Here is a 17,220-nt window from a genome sequence, read left to right as displayed (position 1 = left end):
ATAAATCAGTCCATTAGTTTTGTTATGCTATCTGTTGTGTTGTTGTCTGTGATCTGCAGATTCATGGTAAAAAAAGAAATAGTGGAGACCAATACTGAGGTTCAATTACATGAGAAGTGGGTGCGGCCTCACAGCTGCTCTCTAAGCAAAAATAGCCCGACAGTGTAAACTAGAATGATGGGCAGGAGTGTACAGCCTTCCACCCACAGCAATCCCGAACTTGTTTGCTAGAAGCTTTAGCTTGGTATACTCTAGTCCTCTCCTTTTGTATGTGCAAAGAGTCATTCATCTACATGGTCATCCATATTATTTATTCAAGGTTTCATGAGCAGCGACTAGCCATGATTTTTGGTGTTAATGAAAATAATATATGTATAGTCCTTTTAAAAGTACTATTTTTAATTACTATGACATACAGCTTTTGTAAACTGTTGTTGTTGTTGTTGTTGTTGTTGTTGTTGTTGTTGTTGTTGTTGTTGTTGTTGTTGTTATTATTATTATTCTAAATATTTTTTTTTGCAAATAACAAGAGAAAATATGATGAAATAAACTTTGGGCGTGGGATATAATGCTGCCCGATTTCTGTGGATGCCGGCCCAGCTCAGATGTTTTTTTAAAGGGGCAATCACTTACAAGGCAAAACCATGCCTTGTATGTGATTTTTCGACCCGTTAATTAAAAAAAAAAGCTGATATGAGTGGTTTCCACCGCTGCTCACCCGGTAAAGACGTGCTAAAAACCCATGTCAGACATGCTAAAAACCCATGGATTTTCATGTGAGTAGAGAAGGGGTATCAGTTGAGTGTTGTGAATAAAAGCCAGACTCATGGGGCAGGGTAGCTGAGAGATGACATGATAATTTTAGAAAGAGTTTGTGCTATATAAGAAACTGTTAAAAAAGAAATAAATAAATTCCAGTAGATATTACATTTATTTGATGATGTTTGAATGAGCACAGGAACATGGCCTTGATGATCAAGAGGTGAAATAGAAGATGAAAAGGAAGTAGATCCTTCATCTGAGAGAGGGCACTACTACTGTGGGCATTATTTATAAGTGACACTTCTGTGTGGCTTACATGTATCATATCATAAATGAGCACTACTGAGTGATTAAATGTGAATATGGGGCACTACTGTGTGGTGTAATATGAATCAGGGACACTACATGCGGTCTAATGTGGAAATAATTGTACTACTTTGTTGCATCATTTTTGGATATGAATTCCATCACCTTACCTGGACCACTTAAAGTCCTACCTTACACAAATATTTGTGCGTAAGATGGTACTGTATGTATTCATATTTCAGCCTGTAACAAGCACCGTAAAGTCAGTTAGTTTGACGAATATAGAGATGGACACATCTTTGGATACAGCAGTGGTAAACAAATATAATAACGCAGAAGGAGGCATCTAAGGAAAAAATATACATGGGATCAGCTATTAGACCTTCGACCATCTAAGTACCTCTAAAATCTGAAGTTACTCATGTGGGTCCTCCCAGCACCATAGCCGATACCAGGAAGTTCTCAGACTCTAGCCTTGATACTCCCCAGAAATGCAGGGACTCTATAATCGTGTGTACACACGGTGAGATTACCTTGCTATTCGACTTAAGATTCGAGTGCTATACAATCTTTGCTGTCTCTGTACTTATAACATACAATTCATACAATCAGCATTAGATTTGCACTATATAGTCATTGCTGCCCTGTCTATCTGGGTCTTGATATGTGCTGTCACGGGAGCGCGCATTGGGATCGAAAGGTAAAAAACCTGTGCGATCTGCATACGATCTGCATGCGATTTTGACTATATAGTCAAAATCTAATGTCAAATCTCACCGTGTGTACACAGCATAAGCCTTTCAATCAGGCTGCGACTCAGGGGTCACTGTGTTTGATGATGCAGAACTTGTTCTGTGCCATTGGTGTTGCATACATATCTGAAATAGGCCCAGTTATTAATCTGACCATCCTTGTAGGTATAATATATACTGAGAAACATGATCTTGTACATTGTATATAAAATGTCCTGTGCGACACTGTCAGACCTGGTAGGAATAATATACCTTATTGCTTTTATTTTAATTCATATGATATATTTTGTTCTATTATCTTTTAGGAAATACCTGAACATTTAACACTAGATGCCTTACTAGAGATGAATGAGTTAAAAGTGAAAGAAACTATGAAGAGATATGGAGCTAGCACAGAAGAGTGCTCCCGACTGAATGGTGCTCTTAGCTGTCTGAAGAAACTAGCATGGTCAGGTAAAGTCTTTTGCCTTCTGTACTAGTTTTATTTGTAACATATTTTATAGCCCTTTTCTACCTAAACCCTTGGCATAACCCAGGTAATTTGCTTAGCCGGGTCCTTCCCATTACCTTGTTACCCGGGTCCTTCCCATGTCCAACCCTGGTAGCTGTGTCAGAGATTCTTACCCTCATCAGCCTTATTCTTAATACTAGTTTCAGCAACAGGAAAACATCTGTCAAATCCAATCTCAGAAGTGAATAATTTGAATTCTCAGTGGAAACTACTATTTTAACTTTAGGTAGATGCTGGCACCTTTGTTCTTCGTATACACATTTCTCAGAGAAAAAGACAATTATATGTACTATACATACTGTACTGTATGTATTGTACTCTAAAAGCTTCAAAACCATATCTGACTACATAGCATTTTGCAATTTGAACATAGGAGTGGCTTACATTTGATTGGACACTCTCTCTACTCCCAGAACATCAGTAATATGTATGTTCTTCACAGAACTCTATTACTACAAATGCATTATTAAGAGAATTCAGTTGCTGTCCTTTCACTATATATGTCTCACTTTGTAATCGAATGTGTCTAAATCGACCCTATTATGGTCAACCACCCTTAGTCGAACCTGTCTATTTAGATGCCCAAAGAAACGTAACCATGTCTAGAACATCAGTAATGCAAGCTAGATGCCAGCATTAGAGCAGCGGGAGCGTGGTCAACTGTCACATGGTTGACATGAGTCTTTAAAAAAATGTAGTAGCCGAATGTCACAGGGGTCCATATGAATCCCCACACCACCTAGCAACACAATGAATGGAAGCAATCCAAGAACCCATATAAGTTCATATTTAAGTAAGCAATTACACTTAGTATAAATGTTTTGTATCCCACCACTTCTTTCATTGGCCAACACTACTCAGCAAATGCAGAGCTGATACAGGCCATCCGAGTGTGGGACCTTAGCCAGGATCAAATCATTAAGTATATAGTGACCAATGAGGCATTGGACCCTGTCACAGAGATGCAAACAGAAAAATCAAACATTTTCTGGAAGATAGAAGAGGAATGTTACCCCCCCATTCTACATGATACAATTGGTGACCTAATCTAAAAGTGTATGGACAGCAGAACATTGCCAGAGGATGTGCCAAAACGAGCACTGTTTTATAGTACACTTAGGACATCTGTTTGAGACCCCAGACCCAAATATACTAGAATGATGAGGGCCAGCTAAGCTCTATGCACTATATAAAACACAATCTGTTGAAATCACACTGCCTAAGTGGGGGGACAGGGGGCTGCCGAACATCAAAGACCAATCCTTGTTCTCCCAGTGGACTGAAGCCTTCACCCCCCATTTTAGTCAGTGCGACATCAGTGCAGAGTCTGACCTTTCAGTAAGTAGATAGAAGTACATCCTAGAAATCAGTCTCCTTCAACCAGATGTTTATAAGAGGGATTTAATATGATCAAAACAATCAGAGGGGGATGAGAAGAAAACTGAGAAGATAAGGCATGCCATTACAAAGAAACAGGGTTCAGAATCCCAAATGCATGCGAAACAGGGTTCAGAATCCCAAATGCATGCTTAATATTATCTGAAGTTTTGATAACCCCATTACTATGCAAGCAGTTAAGGACAACCCCTCCCCCCCATCCTGACCATAACAGACCGTTAGATGTTTAACACAGGACACCTCCTTTTGGCTATTGCATATTTTCACAAAGCCGTTGTATAAGTGATGTGTGTCCACCTCTAAATCGGGCCCACAGATCTGTAGACCACAATGTTGTAGCACAGTACAGGCTGGATCATGCATTTGGTTGTGAGTTTAGCACATCTGCAATAGGATGTTATTGTAAAGGATTCAATCACAGTACTGCCTTTGTATGATGTGTATTCATTATACTTAATATGCTTTGTTTGAGAATTTTTGTTTCATTTTTGTTTTCTTGATTTCTATTTTTTCTTTCCTTCCTTCTACCAGATTATGTTCTAATTGTAAGAATTTTGATTTAAGATTAAGAATGACCACCTTAGGTCTTAAATAGTGCCCAGTAAATTTTATGTTTACAAACTGACTGTTTTCTGATACCCCTTTCACACTGCACTTTTAAAACGGTATACAGGTTGAGTATCCCTTATCCAAAATGCTCGGGACCAGGAGAATTTTGGATAACGGATTATTCCGTATTTCGGAATATTTTAATATTTCAATGATGTATTTTGAAGTATCTTGCATTTATGCTGTATCAACACATAATATACACACAAATATATTTTATTACCACATAAAATACACACAAATATATTTTAATTGTTCAAAAAACAAGGTTTCAAAACGTGAAACAAAATGTGTGTACTATCTCAGCACTGAATTTGAATGCCAAGCAATCATTGTCTTGCACATATATAGTGCCAGTTACATATCATGTCCCCAGTGATGCTGTTACAAATGTCCCCAGTGAGTTTTTAGCAAAAAAAAAATATTTTTTTCACTTTCTGGAATGTCCGTATTTCGGAATAATTCGGATAACGGATATTCGGATACGGGATACTCGACCTGTATTGCTGTTTTTTTTCCCCATTTTAAAACGTTTAAGGCTGCAGTGTGAAAGTGCCAGAGTTGCTTTACCAGTTAAAGTTAACTGGTATTTCAACACGTTTAAAGTCCTACACGTTTCAAAGCCGTTTTTTAGGCAGTGTGAATGGCTCTATTTCTATGGCTTGAAACGTGTCCCTTGGGGGTTAAACGGGTTGAATGTGTGAATGGTATTAAATGCTTTTTAAAATGGTTTTCCCCTGCAATGTGAAAGGTCTTAAGGTTCAGACCCGTTTTAAAGTCCCATTTAAGAATACAGGGTCAATACCCTTTTCTGCAATGTGAAAGCAGTATCACTGTTTTTGTGATCTGTTGGCAAAAGTGACAAGTTGTATTTACAAATGCTTAACTGTTGTTCTGCATTGTGAAATATAACCTCTCCCAGACACTGCCTGCAATCATTGAATACTATGTAGCTCCTGCCAAGGTACAAGAGCATGAGGGTGTTATTTGATGGATTTTTTTATATATTTTTTTATATTGGTTTTATTGAGGTTTATGAGATTTGTTAGCATTCACAGTATTTGCTTGGTCTAGGTGGGGACACAAAGGATGCATTGTGGAATCCTCTTGAAACCCGGAAAGAAAGTTCTTCCCATATTCCTTCTGACCTATCATCTTCGGTGGGGACGGTTTGGACTTTAAACACTCAACTTCCAAAGGCCAGCAGCCACCAGCCTCGATCCATATCAGTGTCTGCCATTCCTGTTTCTGAATCACATGGACTTTATATTTATCCAGAGAGCTTCCAGGATCCCTTTAGTTCGTCCACACCAAGCAATAGGATAACTTTGCGGACTCCCCATGGGATTACAATTACCCCTCCCACCACTCCAATGTCAAAGAGAAACATGAAGTTGAAGCCTCCTCGGACACCACCACCACCCAGCCGTAAGGTTTTCCAGCAGTTGCTTCCCAACTTTTCAACACTCAAAAGGAGCAAGTCTCATGAATCACAGCTCGGGAATAGAATAGATGAAGTTCCTCCTTTAAAGTAAGTGAACTTTATTTTAATTTTTTTCCCCAGTATTTCATTAGGTTGCATCATTTCTTATTTAAGTGCTACATTTTTGTTTTATTTTCCTCCATTTTCAGTATTTCTTGAATCTTTTCTCTCAATACAAACTTTTTCTCCATAACCACTTTCCCTTTCTCCCTTTCTGTTATGCTGTCTTCCTTGTTCTCTTGCCCTGTCACTCTCCTTTCCTTCTCTCTGTCCCCTCTGCTCCCCAAGCTCAGGGGTAGATGTATGAAGAAGTGATAGAAGTGCCTGGTACCTTATCACTGGCCAATCAGCTCCTAACTGTCCCTTTTTAAACCCAGCCTGTAACTTAACAGTCAGGAGCTGATTGGGCAGAGATAAAGGGGGTTATTCTGGTTGGTGCTGGCGGACCGTGTTCGCACGTTCCGGAGGTTTTTTTCTACTGCACATGCGTGTCATTCGCTATGAGCATGTGCGGCATCAGCATACCGCTGAGGAACGGACTGTCCCGAGCGAACAATCCTATCCGCAATCGCACGTTGACAGTGGGAGTGATGTGGGCGATTTTAGGGGAGAGGCTAGAAAACTGGGCGTATACCTGGGTGTGCACTCAAGCTGCACGGAGGGACAAACCCCTCGCTCGGCGAGCGCAACATGCATTTTGGGCCAATAACGGACGCCATCTAACTTATAAAATTCCCCAAACAGACTGCTATTAACATTCAACAGTGAGCTAAGGACTTCACCACCTCCAACACATACTGAATGCACAGCCTGGACACCCCTCACTGGGCTCCAGGCCTGCAGGTCTCTAAGACCTATGCTCATAGCCATTGCTTCCTGTTCAACCTACTGTAATATCACTAGTCACAATTTCTCTGTATCCATTTCAGTGTGCCAGATTTCACATCAGTTCTCTCTGCACTGTTTATGTCCCTCTCACACTACTTACCCTAATGCTTTGTACACACGGTCCGATTTCCTTTCCGATGTTGACGATATAGTCAACATCGGATCGGCATCGGATGCAGATCGCAAGGGTTTTAACCCTTGCGATCCCGATCCGATCCCGATGCGCGTTCACGTATCGGAAGCCAGAAAGTCTTGGCTGCCTTGTCTATATAGTGCAGATCTGCACTATGTAGTCAAGATAGGATGCAAATCGGATGTGCTTTAAGATCCTATCCACGATCCTATCTGATCAGATCGTGGATAGGATCTTAAGGCACATCTACCGTGTGTACACACCATAACTCTGGATTTATTTTTCATTTCTCTGTTTTGACACTATCTTTCGAGTGCCGGATGACTGACAGTCGGGATTCCGACAGTCATTACACAGATGTTGGAATCCCGACGGCTGCTGGCTATTCTTCCTCGTGGGGGCCAGTGAGCCAATGTGCCCGCAGCGTGGCGAGCGTAGCAAGCCCGCAAGGTGTTTCATTGCCCTCCCCCCCGCTGTCTGAGTCCGGGCAGTTGGGATTCTGACATCGGCCTAATGACTGTCGGAATCCCGACTGTCGGTGTGCTATACCACACCCTATCTTTCTGAACTACACAATTTTTACCAGAGCCATGGTTCCTTGATCCTGTGCTATACCTATTCATTCTGCATGCTTTCTGCCCCCTAGCAGGGAGTGTTGTGGCATGGGCCACAGTGCAGGGCTGTTAGGGGTCAAGGGTGCAGGCAGAGGGGGGAGAGGATGATAGGAGGAGGGGGAGGACTACTTTGTCCGCTCTCTCTACCTGCTGCCTCATGTCCTGACCATCCCTGCCATGCTGACGTCTTTCCTTCAGGTCTCTTTACCTGCACTTCATGTTACCTGTCTGTCTCCCCCTACCTCTAGATGGTAAACTCCTTGGAGCAGGGCCCTCTTCCCTCCTGTTCTCACAGCACTCTTCTTGCATTTCAACTACAGCTCTCGTACTCACCTACAATCTATACCAGCATCTCTTCTCATTCACTTCCCTATATCTTAACTGTATTCTAATGCTGTGTACACACGGTACAATCCAGCATAAGATTTTGACTATATAGTCAAAATCGCAAACAGATCGTATGCAGATCGCACAGGTTTTTTACCTTGCGATCCCGATGCGCGCTCCCGTGACAGCACAGATCGAAACCCAGATAGACAGGGCAGCTATGACTATATAGTGCAGATTGTATGAATTGTATGTAAAAAGTACAGAGATAGCAAAGATTGTATAGCACTCAAATATTAATTCGGATAGCAAGGGAATCTCACCGTGTGTACACACCATAAGAATTATGCTGCTAATTGTTAATTGTGCTCTGTTTTAGTTCTTCTGTGCTCTGTTTAGTTCTGTGTACCCTTACACTGTGTGTGTATGTATATTTTATATAACATTAACACCAATGACAGTTGAAGCGAATAACATTAACAATATACTAATCTATTCGGTCAGGTCCGAATTCGGGAACTGGCCGATATTGTGCTACTGCAGATGCGCATTGGCCGGAATGCACATGCGCGAGGCCCGGCAAATTTTGTTGTTTGTAAGAAGGTTGCAGCCTGATTGACAGGGAGTAGGTGTGTGGGAGTGGAACCTGGGCGTTTCATGGGCATGCCTGCAAAACAGTGGGTGTGCCCAATGAATTACTAGCAGTGCCAGGCCAAAAGCATGTGTATGTATGCATGCTAGGGGCGGGCGCAAGACTTCGTAGGCCGCCTGAAGCAACCACCTAGTGAGTTCTGGTCTACGCGGCGATTCAATAATTATATTGGTGCTAGACTTCCCCTGGGCGCTTTGGACAGTGGCGACGGGTGGCCTGGCTTTATCAGCAGGGTGCCCCTAAAGGGGCAGGGCGCGTTTTGCCCTTTAAAAATCAGGCCGGCTAAAACAGCCTAAAGTGAACACTACATCTAGCCTAAATACACCAAAGACCCGGAGATGCCTGGTGTGAGGACGTCGCCATGTTCTTTTCAGCACCAATAGGGTTGGGAATTTTTTTTAAAAATGTATCTTGGTCACACTGGGTTTGAATCTACGACACACCATGAGGCTGCTGGTTAATTTGATCCTGGACATGTGTATATCTGTGTGTGACTGAGTATGTTATTTGACGCACAAAGGAACGTGACATGGAAAAAAGCTGTTGCCGGGTCATTGTAGCACTTTGTATGCAGATTTATAGTCTGTCACACACAGATATACACACGTCACATATTAAATTAATCACAGTCTCCTCGTGCACCACAATCACATTGCATTGGGACTAAGAAGCCTATTCATAGAAAAAATAAAGATGTCAGACACTAGCAGAGTCTCACAAGATCTGGCACGCCAGACTGTTTTGCATGACTACAAAGATAACACTATAAAGATGTTTGAGGACACATCTGTATTCTTTGCACATACTGTATATCATACTCACCATATTCTTGTATCACAAGCTAATTACTTAATGCGCAGCCCACCCAGCTCCATATATATCACATCACTATGGGACTGGTGAAGATTTGGAGGTATATCTGATATGATACGATATGTTGTCCCTATCCGAGGCGGGATGCATCAAGCATGGCATATGCATGCAACGCATTCTGCCACTCATCGCGTGCAGTAATAGCTGTCCTTTGCGATGATAGGACTTTCGGGTTTATGACCAGGGGTGAAATGTAATAGGATGAGAGATTCAGAAAGTGAGAGATTTGGTAAGAAATCTCCAGTTTTTTTAAAGTGGCAATCATTGACACAGCAAAACCAGTGTGATTTTGCTGTGTCAATGATTGCCACTTTAAAAAAACTGGAGATTTCTTACCAAATCTCTCACTTTCTAAATCTCTCATCCCATACCTCCCAACTTTTGTCCTCGCTGATGCGGGACGCTGCTCCTTTGCGCCGGAGGCGTGCCAAATTTTAGGGGGCGTGGCCTAATTTCGGGGGCGTGGCCTATACTCGCGGCTTCCCCGTGAGGCCACGCCCCCATTTTGCCGCTATGGGGGCATGACCCAGAGGCTCTGTGAGCCTCTAGCCATGCCCCCAGCCCCTGGGCTGCAGGAATAGACGCTGTGCGCATGCGCACAGCGTCTATTCCCCGCTGCTTAGCAGCCGACAGGGGGGACTCCCAACAGCCCCCCCACTCCGCGGGACACTGCCGCCCGCGGGTGGGACATCGGGACAGGCCCTGACAATCCGGACTGTCCCGATAAAATCGGGACTGTTGGGAGGTATGTCATCCTATTACATTTCACCCCTAGAGTTCTATTTAGTCCCAGTGATGCACATGCTGTAGTGGTACTCTCAGCAAGGAAATATGAAAGAAGCTTTTGTAGGACACACACAATGTAAAGATGGCATTGCCCACCGCATCCAAGCTATGGCATCTATCTCGTGCCAAGGCTTGATGCATATGAAATAAGCGGCCAAGCCTCAGAAAACTGAATTTTCTGTGGTTTGGACTCCTCTATATGCTTGGTTTGCAACTAGTCTTCAACATTACTTGCACCCACCCTGTGTAAGAGGCTTCATTTGCTTATGTGCGAATGCCTATTTTAGCCCAGTTATGCCCATTCAGTTGCAAGTGGAGATATGATTGAAATAAATATGTCTGTCTTGTTAGTACTTGCACACATGAAGTTCTGGAGCATGTACTTAGTGTATGTCCAGCTCTGTCTGTATCTATCATCTCAACTCAGTATATGCAGCACTGTAAGTCTTTGAACTGGACTTCATTATTTACTGTAGCAGGGGAAAGAGGTAGAGCGGATACCCACTACTGATCTATGCAAGTCAATGAGACACAAACTATAACACGCTCTGTATAAAACATTCGGGTTGTGTGTCTTTGGAAAGTGCCTTGTGCAGGAAATGGTCTTTGATCAGTTGTTAACAAATGATGAAGCAATTTGTATTACCCCATGCAAACTGCTTGTCCCATTTTGTTGGTTCCAATGAAAACACAAGATGTCTGATATGTATCTTTTCCTAGCTCCGTTTGTTCTATTTTCATCAGTTGTATAAGTCTGCATGTAGTAAAGCATTTCCTGAGTAGATACATATGAATCTTATTATAGGAAGTATGAATGCCACATGTACTGTACTAACCACCACATGCTGTGGTCCTGAGAAACTCTTGAATCATACTACAGACTACAGGATGTAATATAGCTGTAGATTGTATTGACTGCTTCTGATTGATCACTGCATAGCTAATGTCACAGGATAATCAACCTATGCACATTATTAATATTTAAGGTATTTATTACATAAGGCTTGTTGCATAAGGCTGTATTATTGATGATAGATTTTTGGGGAGGATGTAAGGTCTGCCCCATCCCCTACATGCATTAGTGTCTGGTTGCCCACTGCCCACTGTAGAAGATGGATGTGGAGAATGGGGTATGTGGTGGAGGAAGTTTGGAGCGGGGGGCAGAATGGTACAGAGCAGCAGAGAGAGAGGGGCAAAGCAGGAGCAGAGCAGCAGATAGATGGTCAGGATATGGGACGAGTGGGGGCCAAACTGAGGTGACCCAGCATACGCATGGGTCCCTTTACTAATAATTAATCATTTTATTATTGAACTCAAAACGCTAAATTTCATAAAACTGAAGTGAAAATGATTGTTTCTTGATCAATTATATCTATACAGTACAGCTGCACTGGTCCACAAAGTGATGTTATGGCAAACCATGGTCTAGGAGTAAAAGCAGCAGAGCCATGAAGCAGTAGGTCACACAAGTACAAATAGAACATAAAGAGGATCTGCCCTGGTTGTAGCACTCTCTACCAATTTCCATAAGAACTGTTTATTATGCGCTTTGTGGATGACTTCATCCATATCTGACCTGTGCACACAAGCCTCCGATCTTCATGCACAATGGTAAACCTTGGCTGCAGTGGTAGAACGCATATTGCCAGAGGACTCTTACGCCAAAGATATGCATTTTTTGGAATTACAAATACCACTTTACCATCTTGTAGAAAGATGGATTTGGGTGATGCTGGGAAAGTGCCTTATGTCCGAACTGTGGAGGAGTGATAATGGCCTGGGCTTGTTTTTCATTAGTACCAGTGAAGAGAAATCTCAATGTTACAGTATGGAGAGACAATTCAAAGATTTATATGCTTCTGGCGAGCTTTGTGTATAATACCCTAAAGGTGCCCACAGACGCATCAATTATCGAATGCGTTTTGTACTTTTTAAGCACAAATTGCATCTTATGTACAATTATTGGATGGTGTTGATGTTCCCGGGAGCCCGATATTGTATGTCTAAAAAAGTACGTGCTGCACATACTTTTTAGACTACATCTGAAATTTAACATTACAAACATGGGTTCATCACATGCATCCAAGTGCACATCTCATAGCAAGCTGGAAGAAAAATTGTATAGAACCATTGTACAGTCAAAAACGCATAGCACAGTACAATTGTAGCGTCTGTGAGCACCTTTAGAAGTGGGCATGCAGCTATTTGTTTATTATATGTTTGTTTATTAAACCCTTCGCTGTGGATGGCTGATCCTATTCATATTTCCACAAGTTTTGTTAGCTGGCTGAGAGTCCACAAAGTCCTGTCAAAGCACTCAGACATGTAAAACGATTGTTTGCCCCCAATGTGTCACATAGAACGATGCAAGTGCTCTCATTTGAAAGGGGGGAATCTCATCTTTCAAGTTATGTGTCCCCTTTGAAATATGGTTGTCAACAGACATTGTCCCCTGCACTTCCAAAAAATGGAGTCCAGGCATGGGTCAAGGTTTCCCCGCATCATGTCATCCATGATGTCTCACCTATCGATATCATGGGACCGGTTGCCCACCTACATGCTGAAATCAGGTTAAAGTGTTGGTCAAACCTTTCCTCTCCTTACATATCCAAACTGTTAATTAATTTGTCCGTGGTAGCACACCCCTGTGACTCATTGATATGCTTCAATAATCACAGAACAGGGGGTCATCTAGATCAAACAACTTAGCCTCCCCATCTTGTGCAACGAACCTCCCACTCCCCCAACAATGCTGCAATCAGGGCAGCCGAGAGGAATGCCGGGCCCCGGTAAACATTCTGGGGGCGTGGCCTATGTGTGGGAGGTGTGGCCACCTTCTGTGCTTAAAATGTTTAGAGGAGGTGAAAGAAAGCTCTAAACTCAGCTGTGCTGTGCTGACAGCAGGCTCAGAATGAGTTCTCACGCTGTCAGTGAGACACACATGCTGAGCCTGCTGTCAGCACAGCACATGCTGTATGTGTGCTGATGCTGGGATGGGGAAGGGGGATCGGACCAGGGCCCCTACCGGGCCCCTCCAGCAAGCCCCGGTAATTAGTACCTGCCCCCTCTCCGCTGCCCTGGTTGCGATTACCTGGCTTAATCATTGATATTGGGGGCTATGTTACATAATTGTAGGGTGTATGCAAAACATAAGGAATCTCATAAACCAAAATCAGGTATATCTTGCTTTCTTTCAGGTTTATGCTTTTACAGTACTCTGAAGTCTTTTTTTCTCTGTCTTTTTTTCTAGGTTGGGTAAGCAATCCAAATGTGTCTGTCTGGATGATATTTCTTACATCTACATGAAGGAAAAGTATTCTGTTAATTGCATCTTCTGACTTTTGTTGTGTTACTGTTATAGATTATTTTCTGTGGGGTTTTTTACTTTGGTTTTCTATTTTAAACAATATTCTGTTTTCAATTAAAAGTTCTTGAACTATCCAGATATTGAAAATTATGCTTGAGCAGCAATAGCCGGTTAATTATTGTTTTAGTTCCTCTGGATATAACTAGCAAAATTTGTACTGAAGAAAAGTGTAATCAAACTTTCTACTTTTTATATTTACTATCTATTGGTAAGACCAAATCATTTTAAATAAAGTCAATCTTTAAAACTGTCAGGAGCAACTTCAAAGTCTTCAGAATTCTAAGTATTTGGGGGCAGATTTTTCATACCTCCCAACTTTATAAAATCTGGAGGAGAACCACTCCACGCGCCGGAGGCACCCGTCCAAAAAGGTTGGGGGCGTGGCCTATCGGAAAGGGGGCACAGCATATAATCGTGATCCTTCACCACGCCATGCCCCCCTTTTCACTGCTGTGGGGCATGGCTAGTGACTCTGTGAGCTGCTGACCATGCCCCCAGCCCTCAGGCTGCAGGAATCTATTCACGAGTGACAGGGGGGACTCCCAACTCTCCCCTCCCCCCAGCGGGACACTGCTTATGTATTATTAGGTCTGTAAATACTAAAGCTTCTAAAAATGAAAATTGCAGGTATTACCCAAAGCAACCAATCACATTCTAGCCTGAGTTTCCTTTATTTTGTATATTCTTGGAGGGTATGGGTCATCAGCAAGTAGGTCTATGAGCACTAGGTTGACATGCAGGAAGGTCAACATGACTGAAGGCCGACATGGGTTAGGTCAACAGGGTGATGAGATCGACAGAATCATTAGGTCGACATGGGTAAGGTTGACAGTGAAAAGGTCGACATGGTTTTTTGTTTTATTTTTAACTTTTGTCCGAAACAATGTCGACACAGTCAACATAAACACTAAAACTTTGCACCACGTCCGCTCGCATGGCCCGCTGAGCTCGCCATGCTTCGGGCACTTCTATTTATTCTCTCACCAAGACCTAGTGGATGGTTGGGCATAAAATAACGCCTGGCGGCACATGTTGTGTCGACATGAACACCGAAACGTACCACCGCATCCCCTCGTATGACTCGCTGCGCTCACCATGCTTCGAACACAGTGCCTCGATGCGCTCGCCACACTATTTTGTTCTCCCACCATGCACTAATGGATGGTAGGGCATGAAATACCGTCTGTTGACTCAAAAAACAGTAAAAAAAAAAACATGTTGACCTTTTCACTGTCGACCTTCCCCATGTCGACCTAACCCATGTTGGCCTTCGTGCATGCAGGGCCGGCGCCACCACTAGGCAGCTCTAGGCATTTGCCTAGGGCGCAGGCCACTGGAGGGTGCCAGATTGCCAGGTCCCTGCTTCCCCCCCCCCCCCCCCTATGGAGGTGAGTGGCACCCCTCTCCAAGAGCGACTAGGAGGCAGCCGCCACATCACCCAATCCCCCCCGGCCCTGGATAATGGCGCCGCGGCAATCACCGTCACCCCCCCTGTACAGCGCCCGGGGGGCGGGTGAGCACCGAAGCGTCGCCCCCGCCTGGGGTGCTCCGCTGAATTGCACCGGCACTGCCTGCATGTCGACCTTAAGTCATGTCGATCTTCCTGCATGTCGACCTAGTGATGTTGACCTAATGCTTGTCAGCCTACTTGCTGGTGACCCAATGACCGCATCCCGTCCCGAACATGATGGCTGAAATGTTATTGATGCTATAGGCAAAACCACCAATTTTTAATTTCTAGATGTTTTAGCTTATATTCATCTTCACAGATTTAACCCTATAAATCTGTGGGTTATTTCTTACATAGATGATCAAATATTTTTATTCTAATCCGTTCTAGCTGGGGCTGCTCTTAGTGATGCTTGTTACCTGAGCGATTTGTTGCCCTATAAATAGTAAGGTTCTCACATGGAGCACTTTACCAGTATTTAAAGTACCAAAATACTGTTGGATATACAGTATGCAACATTTGTCTTATCTTTTCAGATATTCCTCAAGGGTCACCACAGATGGTAAGGAGAGATATAGGGCTTTCAGTAACTCACAGGTAAGATATCACAATGAATTGGAAATTATACAAAATACAAATATTGTATCTGCCATTGAGCTTAAAATAACATATATGTCTAACATGCAGGACATGTTCTTATTGTATTTAATGTGGTCCTTAAAAGAAATGCAACCATTTTTTGGTCAATCAGCATATTTGATAAATAGCAGTGAGGGTAGGAATTTGTCCCCTTTCCCTGATACTCTTCTATGTATGACCCATGATAAGGGTATCACCATCACCGGTACGGTAGCAATGGCAGTATACTGCTGTGGATAAAAACCTCAGTGCACTCATACTGGCCATAGTGTCCAAGATGTATGTGTCTGATGACGCAGACCCTGGGCCCAACAGGCCTACAAACAGAGTCGTCCCGCCAAATGCTGCAGCTTGTCAATAAAGCTGCAGCTAAGGGGGGATGGGTCTGCGAGCGATATGGGAGGATCCGTTCTGGACACTCACAGAGCATGTCTTACTCATATGCAGATCACTAGTCATCGGATTACAAATCAAAACCAGACCCTAAATGGGAAATGTAATTTTGGCCCCTTTCGTGGAATACACTTTCATGGATTGCTTTGTTCCATAAGGCAACACAAGTACACAAAGCAATGAGATTGTTGTGGCTTCTGACTTCAAATGAAGTTGGTATCGAAATCCTGATACTCACTATCATGACACACATGATAGCGGATACCATAATCGGTGAGCCAGGGAGTATAGATCTAAAAATAACAAATGAGATTAGTCTGTCAAAAGAAAGTTAATTGTAAATATATTTTTTTTCTTAAGATGAAAATTTTTATTTATTTGTCTTTATAACAGCTCATCGCATACATAATTATCGCATATGCGATAATTATGGCAAAGGACAGCGTTAAGAGCTGTCCTTTTGTGGTGAGTCAGCGGGTCCCATCGGGTCCCGGTGGCTCTCCCTTCCATCCCTCCCTTACCCGGCGCTGCTGCTGCGCCGGGCTCTCCTCCTCCCTGCACCCGGAAGAGGATCATAGTGCAGGAAGGAGGAGGTCACAGGTCCGGGCAGCACATCTCTGTGCTGCCCGAACACAGGTGAGAGGGGGTCGGTGCGGGGCAGCGGTGGGTCGCGGTAGAAGCCCATAGGCTTCTTTGGGGCATCGCCAGATTTTTCTGACGATGCCCCCATCGCGGTAAGCAGGCAGGGGATGTTTAGAGCTTCCCAAAATGCGGTAAAAACCTGATAACAGGGTTTTTACCGCATTTTTAGTTTAGAGAATCTCCCCCATTGTCTGAACTGGTAGTAGTAGTAATTATTATTAATGAAAATTGAATAATATATAATTACATAGCAGGTCGGAGCTGGTTGTTTATTTCTCTACGTTTTATCACTTTTGAAGCTTAGTGCTCTGGCCCATTATTTGAACGGACTTTAAAATTATTCATGTGGGTTTCTGTTTATTTTAACAGATTTTCTACTAAATCCTGGTTATCTCAAATGTGTCACGTTTGTCAAAAGAGTATGATGTTCGGAGTCAAATGTAAACACTGCAGGTAAATTATACCGAATTGCCTGATGTTCTTTGTTGTGTTTTGATGTCAAGTGTGTCCTTTTGGAGTAACATTCAGTAGCAGGTATGACCATTCTGTAGTAAGCATAAAGTCTGACAGCATTTAACCCTTTGAGTGCCAAGTTCATTTTTCAAAATAGGTGTGAAAATTGCTAGGCAAACAAT

The 17,220-nt window shown here is 42.9% G+C and overlaps 1 protein-coding gene across 2 annotated transcripts in view; it reads left to right on the top strand.

The window, feature by feature from the left end:
• Nucleotides 1-17,220, top strand: part of KSR1 (kinase suppressor of ras 1) — a 204,794-nt gene that overhangs the window by 139,465 nt on the left and 48,109 nt on the right. Inside the window, exons 3-7 of one of the 2 annotated variants that reach the window (XM_083174169.1) lie at nt 2,126-2,273; nt 5,413-5,869; nt 9,533-9,537; nt 15,448-15,508; nt 16,955-17,038. In XM_083174169.1, coding sequence (XP_083030295.1) covers nt 2,126-2,273; nt 5,413-5,869; nt 9,533-9,537; nt 15,448-15,508; nt 16,955-17,038 — 755 coding nt within the window. Of the gene's footprint in view, nt 1-2,125; nt 2,274-5,412; nt 5,870-9,532; nt 9,538-15,345; nt 15,509-16,954; nt 17,039-17,220 lie in introns of those variants that run through there. The other variant, XM_083174168.1, reaches the window with a different exon arrangement.

The sequence above is a fragment of the Crinia signifera genome, chromosome 2, assembly GCF_055691185.1.
Source record: "Crinia signifera chromosome 2, ASM5569118v1, whole genome shotgun sequence".
NCBI classification, from domain to species: domain Eukaryota; kingdom Metazoa; phylum Chordata; class Amphibia; order Anura; family Myobatrachidae; genus Crinia; species Crinia signifera.
Note: the sequence above shows the minus strand (reverse complement) of the source record. Positions and strands in the feature narration are given on the sequence as shown.